This window comes from Sturnira hondurensis, unplaced genomic scaffold (assembly GCF_014824575.4).
Source record: "Sturnira hondurensis isolate 20B ecotype Veracruz unplaced genomic scaffold, ASM1482457v3 Scaffold0015793, whole genome shotgun sequence".
In the NCBI taxonomy this organism is placed as follows: Eukaryota; Metazoa; Chordata; class Mammalia; order Chiroptera; family Phyllostomidae; genus Sturnira; species Sturnira hondurensis.
Window position 1 is genome coordinate 2,745,075 of NW_028088424.1, and position 16,606 is coordinate 2,761,680.

A 16,606-nucleotide genomic window follows, 5' to 3' on the forward strand; every position below is an offset into this window, starting at 1 on the left:
TCTTTTGTAAACCAGAGTGTGGGGTGGCTGCTGGAGGCCTTGGGGGATGAGTCCTTATTGATGAGCAGTGAAAACACTAAGTGGAGAGGCTCTGGGCCCCACCTCAGGTACCACCCGAGGCTGAACGCCTAGGTTTGTAAGATGGATCTTTGAACACATCCAAGATGAGGTAGATAACATACAGTGTTGATGCAAACTAGGAAATGAGATACTTTTCTGGGAGAAAAGTTTTCATAAGTTTCTGTAACAGATGAGTTATACCTGGTTAAGAAATTTTACTTATACATGCAACTGAAGAAGAGTGCAAATTAAGAATTTTATTGGAAACAATGCAAGAACTAATGGAGTAAAAAAGGAAGTAGAGGAGCCCTGGCTAGTGTAGCTCAGTGGATTGAGCTCTGGCCTTTGAACCAGAGGATCGCAGTTCGATTCCCAGTCAGGGCACATGCCTGGGTTGCAGGCCAGTTCCTGGCAGGGGACACATGATACATTGTGTGCCCAGCAGAGGCAACCATACACTGATATTTCTCTCCCTCTCTCCTTCCCTTCCCCTCTAAAAATAAATAAATAAATTTTTTTAAAAAGACAAAAAAAAGGAAGTAGAGGAAAGGAGTTTGTAATTTGGAGCTGGAGTTCCACTTACCAATATTAAACCTAATAATTCAAGGTGTTATGTTAGGGGAAGAGTAACCAAGCATCGTGCTATATGGAAAACATCCAAGCATTGATTTTTCAGAGTCTGAGGTTCATCTGGCCCAGCTTTGACTCCGCTGTTTTGAGAGAGGAATCTCACCATCTTTTCCATGTGTGCAAAAGGTCGAAATTTTTTTAAATGGATCTCTGTTCTTTAAAAAAGGTCTGTGATGACCAGTGTGTGCATGGGGTCTGGTTAAGGGGGAATCCCTTTGAAATTCTCCTTTCTCATTTCTCTCCACAGCCCACAGATAGTTACTGGCCACAGTTGGGTATGAAAACTCTTCAGTCTTGCCGTGTTCTCCGGTCCCCTGAGAGTCATGTTCTGTTTGAAAAGAGCTGAGTAAATGAAAGCTGCTTTCTGACTTGGAATAGGAATATCCTTCTAAAGCAGTAATGGTTCTGTGAGAGTAACAGGATCCATATGTGAACTGGCTGCCAATGTTCAGCACTTGGGCCTGTGAACGTTACTGGCAGAAACATGCCTCTAATTCTCAAAGAACACCCCCAGTGAACCCCAGAAAGGACCATCACTTAGATGGCAGATGGCCTGGGCACAGCTCCTAGGTTTCATAGGCCTCTGCACCTTGGAATGTGAGCCACAGAAAGGGGTAGAACAGGTCTTGATTGGCCTTCAGATGGATGACACTGTGATGTAACTCACTCTGGGAGACCCTGGGCTCCCCAAAATACCACGGGCCCTGCCAGTTCTGGGCTCACTCTGGCCTATTAGGAGATGGTGAGCTTGAGGGCCAGTTGCTCCTTTGGTTGGCCACATTGTGTGTTAACCCAAACGGAGACATTTTATGCTGCGTTTGCAGAAGCGGCGTTGCATAATGGGAAGAACGCTTCGTTGGAAGCCAGGTGGCCTGGGCTCTGAGGCCACCCTGGCTCTAACTAGAAGTGACCTTAAGGCAGTCACTTTACCTCAGTTTTCTCATCTGGAAAATGAGGAGGTGGGTCAAGGTGATGGTTGAGATGTCTTCCAGCCCCATCAGTATAGAACTGAGTGGCACCTAAGTCCATCAGGACACAAGTGATGGGGGAAGCAGCCCCAGCCAGTCTTACTTCAGCCATGGTTGCAGTGGCCCTCATCTGACACTGTCTTTCATTGCTCTCAGGAAGAATTCAGTCCTGAGCCCCAAATGTGTAATAAGCAGCTAATCAAGTGAGGGAGAGACCAGCTTCCCCTTGATTACTATAATGTTGCTTCCAAACCAGTGTTTGGAGGTCTCTGGGTTCCCATCTCTTATTCTGGCCATGGAGTGCTCAGTATTCTCTTCCTGCCTGGACCTTGTGCCTGATTCCTTTCCCTTATCCTGTCTCCTTCCCTCTTTGATTCCTGTCTCCTCCAAGCCATCTCTTTCCCTCTCCCACCTCTGCATAGGTTTCTCCATGATCTGATTTTTCTGTTTGTAGGGTGGTTAGGAAGGCTACACCCCCAATAGCTGAGGTGCCCCATGCCCCCCTTCATAAGCAGCACTTGGGCCTTTTATCCAACTGCTCTGCTGCACACAACTGTTGCCTCTTCATCAAAGGAGTGCAGACTGAGACCTGAGCAGCTCTGCCTACAAGTCAGTCACCATGGCAACCGGCATTCCCTCTGTTCTGCTGGGAAGAGAAGATGGCTGTTCCAAAGCAGGGCTCACTGAGTCTCTATTACCCAGCCTGTTTTGTCCAGGCTCCTCTTTCCTGTCAGCTTTACAAAGCTACATGTATTGAACCAAACATCTGTTAGCCTTTAGCTCTCAGATTTACTTTACCTAAGAGGACAAGAGGACAAATGAAGATGAATCCAAATGAATGAAAGCATCGTTTTTCTGCATTTATAAAACTGTATTTTCCTGAGGAATGGTTATGTATTCTGAGCAGATAAACAGGGAATTGAATGAACACAGGTATCTGTGAGATCCGATGCACTGTATTTTGTCTTATCGGCGGAGTGGAATGACAGAGGGTGTAGATATTCAAATACAAGTTCAGTGCAAGTAGCCAAGGGACAGGGAATTTCCACAGGGCATGGACCACAGCATTCCAGAGGGTGTCTGACTAATTGGGGTGATGGTATTCAGTGCTGGCTCCTTCTATGGAAAGAGACGTGTTGCTCCTCTAGTCATGGGGGAAGGTGAGCACATGGCATCCCCTGCATCCAGATCCATTTGGATCATCACGTGGAATCCTTCTCCGTTGTATTTAGCCTGGTGGAATGGCTGGTTGGCAGGAGACCCTGTGCAGCGTTCTGGAGTATCAGGCTTTCCTCTTAACACAGCAATGGGGACTCTTCAGATTAATTTCCAAAAACAACCGGTTGGGCTATTTCTGTGAATCTCAGAAGTGCTGCATATTGGAGTAGGACCTCATCCTTCTCAAGGGGTCAGAAACGTTTAGTGCAGAGGTCTTCCCAGATCTCCCAGGGGACCTTGCACTGACAGAGGAGAGCAGTTCCACAGGGAGTGGTCTGACCGTGTGCAGTCCTGGATTTGATACAAGGACCATGAATTGTTCAGTGGTGACCGGTTCTTAAAACCCAAACAACCATCTGTGTCCATTTGCTCTTAAAGTGAGGGGGAGACTCCACTTTTGAATGAAAGCTCTTGGTTTCATTCTTAAGAATTTGAACATGTGTTTAAACTGGACTTTGTCTTTTTCAGTGTCTCTGCAGGTGGATATTGTACCTAGCCAAGGGGAAATCAGCGTTGGAGAGTCCAAATTCTTCTTATGCCAAGGCAAGTGCCCCCAGCTACACTGCATTTCAGGCCCCACACTCCAGCAGAGGAGTAGCCAAAGGCATTGCTTTCTGCAGGGTCAATAGTGTGACTTGAGAGCAAGGGAAGCTCCCAGACCCTCTTCCTTCCTTCCTCTCTCAAAGTGAAATGTGTCATCTGAACTTCTTGGTGGTGGAGGAGCTCTAGGGATGTTCCTAGGAAAGTCAGCACAAGTCCCAGAATCGTGATTCGTCTCCGACCCCTGCTCTGTGCACAGCCAGAGTTCTGTAAATGACAATGGAGAATAGAAATGGTGCTTCCCCCCAGAACATCCAAGCTCAAAAACTTTCCTGAGAGAAAATTGAGTACTAGTATTTCTTTTCTGTGAGGATATATGTGTTCTGGGTTTCCAGGTCTATTGTGAATTCCAATATTCTGTCCCACTGTCCCAACCAGAGCTCCAGGATTTGTTGGACTTCATGTCCTTGTTTTTTCTTTAGAAATTATGCCCCATTGCCACAGCTTAGATAATTACTGGAAAGTGTCCTACAGAGGGTAAGACCTCAAATCAGGCTTCAAATTCTCTGAAGTGACGTGACTAGGATTTGGCACATGGGAGAACCAGGAAGGAACTAAGCTCGATATAAACTGAGACATTTATCAAGCAGCCTTAACAGGGAGGGGCCTTGAAATGCTATCATGATTTGCATGAAATGCTATCATGATTTGCGTTGGATAAAGTGGCCTGTGGCCACTGGATGTGTTCAGTCACCCCAGCTTTGCCTTCATTACAGCAATTCAAGTGATCTGGAGATGCAGCCATGGAGCCCACAGCACATCTTGCAAATAGCAATATTTATTAACCACATGATGGGCCCTGAAAGGAAGACTGCTTCATTTCCATACTAAGCATCTGTGCAGGGTTGGATGGTATAAGCCAGGGAAGGCACCATGCAGAGAGGCAGGACAAAGCCACACCACTGGACCCAAGAGCCCTTGTTCCAGTTCAGTGTCCGGGGCAGCTAAGCAGCAGCATCTGCCCCTCCAAGGTGCCTGGGGAAAGGACACATGGGTGATCCTGGTTACATTCTTCACAGCACTTAAGGAGAGGAATTTCTCACTCTGTGCCAGGGGGTGCTGGAATGACAGCCATGCCAGTTTGTGCAGGCAGATGCACAAATTAGATCATCTGAAGTCTGTACTAGCCAGTGTCTCATCTTCCACTTAGGAGCCCATAACCTAAGCCTTTGAACACAAGCTAATCAGTTGGCTCCAACCAGCTAAGCACTTGAGCTCCAATCCTAGATCTATTAACCCTCTTTGCCCCGACCCATCCACATTCTGTGAGGTTGTTCACTCCTAGCTGAGTGCTTGGCACACAGTAGGTCCTCAACAAATATCTCTTTTTTTTCACTCACTATGGATAGGACCACCATGAGAAATACTGGCACAAGTGGTTGTTGAGTTCTTTCCATATACCATAAGTGGTGTTATGTATATGACAAATACAGAAGCCAGAGTGACATTCTAAGGTAAATGGTCACCCCTCCCTGATCATCCAGCCCAATGATCTCTTGTTCAATAGCTTTTACTGAGTACCCACAGTCACCCTAGTGGGGACTTTGTCATTTTAACTTTTGTGCTTTGAAAATAATCTCTTCCTCTTTAGTGGCAGGGGATGCCAAAGATAAAGATATCTCCTGGTTCTCCCCCAATGGAGAAAAGCTCACCCCGAACCAGCAGCGGATCTCAGTGGTATGGAATGATGACTCTTCTTCCACCCTCACCATCTACAATGCCAACATTGATGATGCCGGCATTTACAAGTGCGTGGTCACTGGCGAGGATGGCAGTGAGTCAGAGGCCACGGTCAATGTGAAGATCTTTCGTAAGAACCTCCTCCTTCTCCTTCTATATCCCTGTCCCCTCCTTTGGCAAGGAAGACACGTGGGCAGCAGACAGACTGAGAGGGCAATAGAGGAACAGCTGAGAGCTTGACAGGGCTTCTTTCCTCACCCTAAGTCTTTTCTGAATTAAGCTACGAGCTCCAGTATGCTATTAAATGATCCTTGGCCAACTCAACTCACAACCTGGGCCCACGTTGGTCAAAGCAACTTCCCACTATCCCCCATTCTCCAAATTCAAACTACACAGTTTCCAGAAAGCTTTTGTGGGTGCCCCTATCCCTTCCTCAAGTGTTGACTGACCATTGTCCAATTCAGAGTCCCCCCTTATTTCACTCTCCCTGATGGTAAGGGAGTCCAAGGGCTCGGTGGGGAGTGGACGATGGGTATTATTTGAACACTCTTTGCCACTCAGAACAGGCTGCTCCAACTGCCACTGAAACCTGGTCTGACGATGGCATCTCATTACTTTTTTATCATGCATCTGTCCCAATGGCTAGTGGTGGGTGACAATTAATGGAACAGTATTGATTGCCACATTATTGATTGCCATTAATGTTTTTTTTTTCTGTTCTATTCTATAAAATTCTCTCTGCTGTATAAAGTTGGGGTTGGAGTACCAGACAGAGTGAGAGACAGAGAAAGCATTGATGACTCCTACTGTTCATTGTAGAATAGGTGTTTTACCATTTCATTCTACCTATGCATTGTGTCTCAGTGGCACCAACCCACATAGCAAAGGACCCTTGGTAAAGACAGCCCTTTACCTCCATGGATGTTTTATACACAAGTTGTGATACATTTGGCACTCAGTGAATAGATGTTAATTGCCAAACTTTGATGCTATATTCCCCTACTTGTGCCAGCCACTCCACCTGGCATCTTTGACAGAGTTCTGGATGGGATCCCCTCTTGTACTGACCAAGAGTTGTCTTCAACTCAAACCCAGGCAACATGGCTCCAGCGAACAGGGATCTTTGTGGGAGGACCAGCTGTTTTTCCTCACTTTTCTCTTGCTTATTTTCCAGAGAAGCTCATGTTCAAGAATGCACCAACCCCACAGGAGTTCAGGGAAGGGGAGGATGCTGTGATCGTGTGTGATGTAGTCAGCTCCCTACCCCCAACCATCATCTGGAAGCACAAAGGTCGAGATGTCATCCTGAAAAAAGATGGTGAGACCTGAATTCCCTGTCAGCTGCCTTTTCTCCTGGGCCACCAAGTCCTCTAGAGTTTCCACCTCTGCAAGCCTCTGAGACATTTCAATCCAAACTCAGATTCCTGTGTCCCAGAATCACATGCAGTTTCCAGGTCCTGAAAGGGTGTATGTCTGTAGTTTGTATATTCAGGAACTTGACTTTCTCTCCAAAGAAAAAGACAGATTTACAATAAACTTTTGCTCTTGGCTCTATGTCAGAGCCAGGGACACATTTTCTTACTTCAACTTAAAGCCCCACCCCATAAGACTGAAGCTAGGAAAAAGGAAAGGCTCAGCGACCTACCTACAGATACAAGTTCTCTCACTGATCCTTGGATAAACCTGCCTCTTGTCTCTTCTAGTCCGATTCATAGTCCTGTCCAACAACTACCTGCAGATTCGGAACATCAAGAAAACTGATGAGGGCACTTACCGCTGTGAGGGCAGGATCCTGGCACGGGGGGAGATCAACTTCAAGGATATTCAGGTCATTGTGAATGGTGAGGAGATGTGTTCTTCCTACTCTCTACATCCCTACAACCTTGGTCCCCCAAAATCATTCTCTTTAACTTCCTCTTTGCTCTATAAAATACAGACCCATCAATCTCAGTTGAATGCCCCCTACTTTCTATTGCCTCTAGCTTTGTTCCTTTTTTTGTAAATATACTTGCCTTTTGGTTCTCCCTCAACTATGAGGACTTTTAGTGTAAACCTTGAAGGTCCTTCATTGTCTTGAAACACTAGAAACTTTCTCTGTGCTTAATAACGAATTCTCATTCATCCTTCATTGTCCTTGATGTTACTGTAATTCTGAAGTTAGTCCCTTGGTTCAATGTTCAAAGAAAATACTATAATCAATTCAGGCCTTGGAATAGTCAGAATTATGGTCCTTGGACTTATTAGTTTTAATTTGCAATGTCAAATAAACACATTCGTGGAATTGATCTGACATTTACAAGGTGTTTACTGGAAATTATAATGTCAGTACTGAGAAAATAAGTAAATCATGGTCATATTGTTTTGGATATTGATATATGTTTTTGCCAAACTCTCCCCCTCTCATTCCTTCAGTAAAAGAGTTTGTGCATAGGGTGTTTATTACATCCCCAGAGAAATGTCACTCTTCGGCGAGCTGGTGCATTTCAAATTGATGTTAACCATTTAATCACCAGGATCAGGGCTTTCAATTTTTGCCAGTATGAAGAGTCTCCTTTTGAACATTAAGTTCAACTAACCATGGTAGTTGTAAGTTGAGTATGCATTGATTGAGAAAATATGTAATGATAAATAGCGACTCTAAATTGACTACCATTTTAAAATGGATAAAATGCATTAATATAGCTTCTAAAGCTATATTACTGAAAAACAATATTATTATATAGGGGTGGGCAGCAGTAGCTTAATAATAATAATAATAAATGCAATAATTAATAATATAAGAATAAACTGTTTTGCATACTCATACCACCTATAAACCTACTTCTGCCCAACTCTGTATATTATTATAAAACACTAATGCATATTTATTCAGTTTACAATAATTATTTAGTACCCGCATGAATTTAAATCTCTTACACTAACTCTGTAGCTGCCAGGACTCTTGACCCCCAGTCTATGACCCCTTGACCTAGGGTTCCTTAGAAGTGCTTCTTCGCCAGGCCACTGAGTTTTCACAACATCCCTGACAGTCCTTCTATCCTTCAGTACCACCCACCGTCAAGGCCAGGCAAAGCATAGTGAATGCCACCGCCAACCTCGGCCAGTCCGTCACCCTGGTGTGCGATGCTGAAGGCTTCCCAGAGCCCACCATGAGCTGGACAAAGTAAGACACTGGCTCCTGCCTTTTATGAGGGACTAGCAGAGAAGGGGGCAGCATAAGGGTCTGCTCTATGCTAGCATTGCAATGGAATGGGAATAGACTGCCTATAAGTGTTATTAACTCCGGTGCAGAATGGATGATTCTCCTGTCCTGTGCATTAGATTCCTTCATCTTCAGTTTGTGGGGCAGAGGGGTATGGCCTTGGAGGCCCTCTTGCTATGTCTGTGGGTACAGTGTGCAACCCCAGGACAGAATCAGAGGTTTGGATGGAGGAATCAAAGGTACATATAGAAATACAATTTGGTGTCCTAACCTTCTGTGAAGACCGAGCCTTTCCCATGGGCTCAGACTGCATTTTATGGAGACTAACTAAAAATAAACATCTTATCTCTGTGGTCAAAATCATGCTACTTTGCATTCTGTACCCTGTAGAGATGGGGAACAGATAGAGAATGAGGAAGATGAGAAGTACTTCTTCAGTGACGACAGTTCAGAGCTGACCATCAGGAAGGTGGATAAGAACGACGAGGCTGAGTACGTGTGTATCGCCGAGAACAAGGCTGGAGAGCAGGATGCATCCATCCACCTCAAAGTCTTTGGTAAGGACAGTGGATGTCAAGGTCTCTAAATTCCTCTTACCCTACACACTCAGTCCATCAGCGAGAGTCCACTCTGCCTCAGAATCTATCCCAAATGCTGCCAATTCTTGGCAGCTCTATCATCTATGCCCCAGTTCAAGCCACTGTCCTGCCCCCATACTCAATGACACAACCTCTCAGCTGGTCTTCCTGTCTCCCATAGGGTCCCTTCAACCCCTCCTACTTACAGTAGCCAGGTTGACCTTAAGTTCCACTCCTATGTATAAAGTCCTCCCAGGGCCCCTGCCAGATGACTTAGTTGGTTGGAGTGTCATCCCATACACTAAAAGATTGCAGGTTTCATTCCTGGTCAGGGCGCATACCTAGGCTGTGAGTTCAATCCCCAGTCAAGGCGCATACAGAAGGCAATTGATCAGTGTTTCTCTCGCCCCTTTCCTTTCTCTAAAAGTCGATAAATATATCCTCTGATGAGGATTATGAATAAATAAATAAATCGTCCCATGACTTCCTTTTGCAACCAGGATAAAATTTAGAACCCCTACCATGGCCCAACATCACTAAGCCAGAGCTAGCCCACCTTCTTTCCTGACCTCATCTTCCTTCCACTTTGTTCTACGTTTAAAAGTCTCCAACCCCTCAGACCTCCTTTCTGTCCCTCAGACACACCAGGCTTGTTCCCTGCCTCAGGAACATTGCACTTAATGTTTCTCTCATTTGTGATATTACTCCCTCAGACCTACTCCCAGCTGGCTGCTTCTTTCAGATCTCAACTCTACCGCCTTCTCCGTGAATCCTCTCTGCACCGCCCTGCCTAATGCAGTACCCTCATCACCACCAACCCCCTACCTCCACTAATCTCTTCCATTAATCTTACTGTATCATCCTCATTGCACTTTTCAATACCTGAACTGAGCTCATTTATATCTTTGTTTGGGGAATTGTTTGTCTCTCACCNCTCCCTCAGACCTACTCCCAGCTGGCTGCTTCTTTCAGATCTCAACTCTACCGCCTTCTCCGTGAATCCTCTCTGCACCGCCCTGCCTAATGCAGTACCCTCATCACCACCAACCCCCTACCTCCACTAATCTCTTCCATTAATCTTACTGTATCATCCTCATTGCACTTTTCAATACCTGAACTGAGCTCATTTACATCTTTGTTTGGGGGATTGTTTGTCTCTCACCTCTACTGAGAGTGTAGACTCTAAGATGGCAGCATGCTGGCTGTCACATACATACTCTTGCCTTATCTCTGGCCCTCCAAGCACTGCCAGACTCATCATGGGTCCTTGGTAAATATTAGTGACCAGTGCCTCCGTTTCCCTTTGCTTCCTTCCCTGGCCTATGTGAAACAGTGCCATAAAAGTCATGAAAAGGGCCCTCACATCTCTGCTCACTTTGTCTTCATTTAGAATTGAAATACATTTTGATCTGATCTTGGAAAAAGAATTTGTAGGGGGGAGGGATGTTTAACCTAGTGGCGCTCACCTCTCTCTGCTGATCTTTTTAGAAACCATAGATAAACTGGTCCGCTGTAGACAGTGCTACCAGAAGAGATGCCAGAGAGGCAGCTCTGGTGCTTGAGGCTTCCAGGCTGTTGCAGTGTGAGCCTGGAGACTTGCTTGGGACCTGCCTGTCTAGCCTGATCAGGAGAACCAATCTGTGTTTGTAAACACAGACCTTTGAAAATCAAGCATTTATATGCAATTGGACTTGCTAATCGCAGGTGAATCTGATTTATTCAGTAATAACAATTGGGTTTATAAACAGTGTATCAGCTTGCTTCAGATTAACTCAGTAGATAACTGAAGTATATACGTGAAGATGAAAAGCAAACTTCTTGAAAAATATTCTTGATAGTCTTTTCTCTAAGTCTGACTGATCTTCAGTCACACAAATTGTACATTTTTTTTATATTATAGAGAAAGACACATGGATTTGTTCATTTATTTCTTAATTTAACAAATAAATATTTATTGATCACCATCATTGCTAGACAGAGGGACTACAGAGATAAGTAAGATATCCCTGAGATACACAATAAAGAGATGAACATATAAGCATATAAATTATTGATATAATATTTAGATAGTGTCAGTCAGTAACATTTGAGTGCATGGTATGGGCTCAGCCATTGCCAAGGTTACAAGGATGAATAACATGCACTCTGTTCTCATCAGTGGATTCACAGGCTAATGTAGATGGTCAACACTGAAATTTTTATCCTTTATAATGACTTCATGGCAGCCATACACATAGTGTTTTGTAGGAAAGGGCCTCTAGTCCCACATGACAGAAGTTAGAGAAGCCCTTGCCAATGATGTGCTAGTAAACAAACAGGAGTTCCCAGAAGAGGAAAGATGGGTGAGCATTTCAGGCCACACATGCACAGGCTTCTTGTGGACAGGGACCCGTGTCTGCTCCACTCACAGATGTACCCCTGGCACCTAGAGCAGTGCCTGCCATGTTACTCATAGTAGTATTTGAATAAATGAGGGAATAGCAATTAATTTTGTGCGAATTAAGCATAATTCATACAGCAGGGAGATGATCCTAGAAATGTATAATCATAACTTGTTTTTAGGAAATTCTTTCAGATATTAGCCTTATAAAATAATAATGCCGAGCAGAAGTGAGCACTTATAATATGCCAAGCACTATGTGAAGTACTATTCATAAATTAGCTCTTTTAATCCTCAACACAGCCCTATGAGGGAGATTTAATTATTATCCCCATTTTACAAATGAGGAAATTGAGCACAGAGAGATTCAAACCCACCCTTAATCCAAGATTCAAGCCCAAGATTTTAAGTCCAGTCCCTCAGCTATCAGTGATAGTTGCTACTCCATGAAACCCCATTTAACACATATTATATCTAAATTACATATGGGCCCTGCCGGTGGGGATCAGTGGTTCGGCATCACCCTGAAAACTGAAAGGTTTCTGGTTCGATTCCCAGACAGGTCATAAGCCTGGGTTGCAGGTTTGGTCTCCCATCAGGGTGCATATGAGAGACAACTGATCAATATTTCTCTCTCACATCGATGGTTCTCTTCCTCTCTTTCTCCCTCCCTTTCCCTCTCTCTAAAAATAAAAATGAATACAAAATTTTAAATTACATATGGCATGATTGGTCATAGTGAAATTAGTGTGCTCTTCCTTTACCGTGTGGATAACTTGGTTTCTCTACAGAAGTACACTCAGCTCCAACCTGACTGTCAAGAATAGACCTTGGCTTCTCTTCTGTGTACACCAGCCTCTCTGGTGGACACAGCTATGCTAGGAAGGAACCATGTGGAGCCATGCTGGAGTGAAGGGAGTGAGGAAAGTCAGGGAAGTAGGTGAGGAGGTAGGGTAAGTGAGACATAGGAACCACGGCAAGGCAGGGTTTGTCTTCCCACCCACCTACTTCACTAGGCATCCCATCTTGAACCTCTCTCTCCCCCTCCCCTACCTCTGGCTCTACTACTGCAGTCTCTTTCCCAAGACTGCAGCTGGGAGAATGTACACTAGGCAGCTCAGTAGAGCAAAGCCAAGTGAGGTGGCCAGACTCCTGCAGACATAGGTAAGGAAACCATAGACTCTTAGAGACCATGTCTAATCCAACCCCTCCAGAATGAGAATCCTCCTCTGTAATGTCTGTAACTTGCTACCATTTAGACTCCCCTTTCCCTCTCCATTCATGTTCCTGACCTCCTTTCTCTCCTCCTCCTTTGATCTCCCCACTTGGTTTAGGAGATTGGCACCAGGGCCAGGAAACAAGGTGGGGAGGGGCCAGCCACTTAGGGCTTCATCTTTCTTCAACCCTTTCTCTCCTTCTCCTCCGCTGCACCCCCCCCCCATGCCATCTGTGACTAGCACTTGGGGGAGAAATACAGCAGGTTCCCCTGTGCCCTGTGGGCAATTAGTGTGTTAGGGGCGTATCTAAATTAGGGTCTGCTGTAATTGCACCTAATTGACATCATATTTTCCTAAGAAAGGGAAACATTTTAGCATACATTGCCCTAGTTATCAGCCAAATGTTCTTTTTACTAAGTAGTTGCGTCCTCCCTTCCTTTAAGTTTGGCAGTGAATTTCAATTGCTCCTCTCCCTGTGGGCCTTTCTGAAGAAGTATTTTTGTCTCCACAGATTCTTATTATGCTCATATAAATACTTTTAAGGTCTCACACTGCAGTGAGCTTAGGCAAGTTCACCAATGGGCAGAAGCCTGGCTTAGCTGATCCCTAAGGACCAAAGCAGCCCTTGTGAGTTACAGCAAAGGACAAACAGGGCTGAAGGAAGGTGTACCTGGCCGTGTCCAACCTCTCAGTTCACAGAAGCAGAACTCCACAGCCCTTCTTGGACTAGGCTTGCAGAAGCCTGGATTGAGGTGAAAGTAGACAAGGCTGGCCCTGGGTGGCAGGACAACTGTGGACATGTTGGAAGAGGAGAGCAGGCATGCTCACAGGAGGGTCTGTGGGGAGAGGGGCAGTGGAGCAATCTAGGCAATAGGCCCCATGTGGCAGGTAGAGAATAGAACAGGGGTCCAGTGAAGGACTCACAATAGAGGTTAATTAAGATGGTGCATTACCATCCATAGATAAAACCTGGACACATTCCTCTAGATGCCGGTACACAGAGGAAAGTAACCCTGGGTCTGTCCCTGTTTGCCATTGCCCCAGTATGATTATTCAGAGTGCTCCTTTTCACTCTCAAGTGTGCTCCAATTTGGACAATAACTTGCATTGCTATTCTATTTCCAAGGCCATATTCTAAGCCTTCAGTTTGTTCTGATAATAGCCTTGTTTCTGGAGTACAGAGAACTTAACCAGTGAGAAGCTTACCTTCCTTCCAACAGCCCTCTGTAGACATTACAGAATTAGTCGTTGTTAATAATGTTTTTAATAAGAATATAGTTTTCCTTTTTCTAGGGACTTATACAGTGCCCCCATTATAACAATCTGCAAAATGGAGCCTCACAGACCAAATACTATGAATAGACATTAACTTGTCCTCTGTCTTCGCCAACCCTTTGCTGCCGGGACAAAGGTCAGGTCATAGCATCTGACTAAGTTTCAAGGGCCCAGAATCCTTATAAATCCTTCTAACCCCTGCCCCCAAACTGTTAGTTTTAGTGAATTCAGCTATTTGGATGATTTTTTAAACTTTTCAATGTGTGATTTTAGCAGGATAGAAATCCAGCTTTTCCTTGGCCTAAAACCTCCTTCACAGCATTTTGCCCTTACTTCATCCAATATGAGTTGTAGGCTTTTTCAAAGTCCTGTTTATCAAAGCCTTCCTAAAGGAACGCCTCACTCATGAGCACTCCGTCGGTCCCGATTTGGCATCCTTTGGCCACCTTGGATTGAGATGTGCCGATGTGCCAGCGGGCCATCGAGGGTTGGCGAAGCTGGCTATTAGTGCAGATTAATTTAGAAGAGTGTTTGAGCTATGTGGTAGTTTTCTTTTTTTCTTTTTTTCCCCCTAGATGCCTACTTGTCTATGGGGTAGCTTTATATAGAAGCAGATATTTTCTACAGAAAATGCACAGCTCTATTATTATTCTCTGTGTATTAAAGCAGAATCAAGGGCTTCAATCTGGGGGATGTATATAGGCAGTAGTTTATTAGTCTACTTGAGGTTACTGTGTGAATTCGAATATAAAGGAAATGCAGTCCTTTCAAAAATTATCCATAATTCATATGTATTTATTTATTATCTGTCCTGACCTTTTTCTCTGTTAGTGAAATTAGTTACATTTGTACAGTGTCACCCTTTCCCTTCTATGGAAGGTTTAGCAATTTCAGAGTATAATTGTTTTAAATTGGGAAAATTCAATTTTCTCTAATGTTTTAGCATTTAACTAAGCTTAAATGCTTGTGCTTTATTGCATTACCCAAAACATTTGGAAAATGAACTCATCTCAGCTTGTCTCCTTCCCACCCCAGCGCCATCCACAATCCCAACTCACTCGCCGCATTTCCTTACTTGGGTCACCACAACTTTCCCAGTCATTATGAATCCTGGTCATTTGGCTCCTTCTCGTGCCTTCGTTGCTTCTTGCCCTCTGCTTACGTGCCACTGCCCAGGAAACCCCTCTTGCATCTCTCTCAGAGCTGTCCTTCCTGTCCCCCTGAGATGGCCTCGATCAGGACAACGTCATGGCACATTGCGGCACTGCCAGAACTTCCAAACTAGTTTTCCCATCACAAGATTTTCTCCTTGCTAAATCACCTTGAATTTTTTCTAGGTTAACCTTCTTGTAAGACAAGTGATCACTTCATCCCTCTGATCACTGTCAGGGGGCCTCCAGCTGCCACAGGATAAAATTCAAGCCCAAGCTTTAACCGGAATCAAGACTCTCTCTGCCAGGATCCAACCTTGTCTCCCTCTGCTTTGGTGCTCATACATGGCTCTGTTCCCAACCCTCTCTTCACATGGTCCTGCTTCATTGCTTTTATTCAAGTAGTTTTCTACCTTTGTGATGACTTTATCTCCACCCCAAAGTTCACTGACTGAAAATCTCATGGCCCACCCCAAAAGCTGTGTCCTCCCTTAGACTCCAAGCAGAAGAGGGCTCTTCTACTCCATGCCTCCCGCACCCATTGCCCTTACTTAGCGCTCTTACTGTACAGGATATTGTTTCCATTACTGTCACCTGGGTATTGTCATGTGCCTGCTTCATGGTAAACTCCTTAGGGCTTCACCGCCTAGAATACAGCCTTATACTTAGGAAGTAGATAACCTTTATTACATGTGTATATATTACCATTTAAACCTGGAAAGCTAAAAATACTAGGTAAACATTACAGGAATGTTTTTTGCCTTTTCAGCAAAACCCAAAATCACATACGTAGAAAACCAGACCGCCATGGAATTGGAGGAACAGGTCACTCTTACCTGTGAAGCCTCGGGCGACCCCATTCCCTCTATCACCTGGAGAACTTCCACCCGAAACATCAGCAGCGAAGAAAAGGTATAATGTCGCCCAAAAGTTTCAGGGCCATGGAACACAGACTTGAAGCAGACTGAGTCCACCCCATGCCCAGTTCTCTTTGGTGAGCCAGAAGGTGGGACGAGGTCACTGGAGGCTGAGAGCAGGTTCTGTAGCCTCCCTCCTCCAGCCTGCCTGGATGTAGCCTGCTCAGCATCCCCTGGCAATAGAAGGGGTATTTGCAGGGGGGTGAAGCTAGTGGGTATGGTCAGAGTAGACTCTAGTTCTGGGGAGGAAGAAGACAGTGAGTTTCAAACACAAGGTTATGAGGCTGTGAGGAACAAGGCAAAACAAAGGTCCTGGTGCTCCAGGTGGTTTCATCCTCATCTCAGGGCACCCAAGGAAATGTCTCCTGGAAATCATAGGGTCAGAATAAGCCTATCAGTTCTTTTCCTTGTGCTTTGTATACTCATGCTATACATGCACTGTCTGCACAAAAGCTTGGTTGCCTTTGTGTCTGCCTGTATTCTCAATCACACTTGTATATCATTTTGATCTAAAGGCAAAAATAGTTAGCAGTTTCCACATGACAGTGATTGTACTGGGCTCTACAGTATATTCACTGAGAAAGTAAGAACAATGTAGTGACCTTCCTGACAAACTTAAGTGACTGGGAAGATGTAACTTTAAAAGATGTAGACTGACAGACCTCTGGAAAGCTGTCTTTTTAACTGACAATATATAACAATTGAGATGACCATCATGCAACCTTTGCTA

The 16,606-nt window shown here is 44.7% G+C and overlaps 1 protein-coding gene across 24 annotated transcripts in view; it reads left to right on the forward strand.

The window, feature by feature from the left end:
* Positions 1-16,606, forward strand: part of NCAM1 (neural cell adhesion molecule 1) — a 355,224-nt gene that overhangs the window by 286,451 nt on the left and 52,167 nt on the right. For all 24 annotated transcript variants that reach the window (XM_037065610.1, XM_037065606.1, XM_037065601.1 and 21 more), the window contains exons 2-8: positions 3,345-3,419; positions 5,068-5,286; positions 6,331-6,474; positions 6,860-6,997; positions 8,202-8,319; positions 8,749-8,915; positions 15,729-15,871. In XM_037065610.1, the coding sequence (XP_036921505.1) occupies positions 3,345-3,419; positions 5,068-5,286; positions 6,331-6,474; positions 6,860-6,997; positions 8,202-8,319; positions 8,749-8,915; positions 15,729-15,871 (1,004 nt within the window). The remainder of the gene's footprint in view (positions 1-3,344; positions 3,420-5,067; positions 5,287-6,330; positions 6,475-6,859; positions 6,998-8,201; positions 8,320-8,748; positions 8,916-15,728; positions 15,872-16,606) is intronic.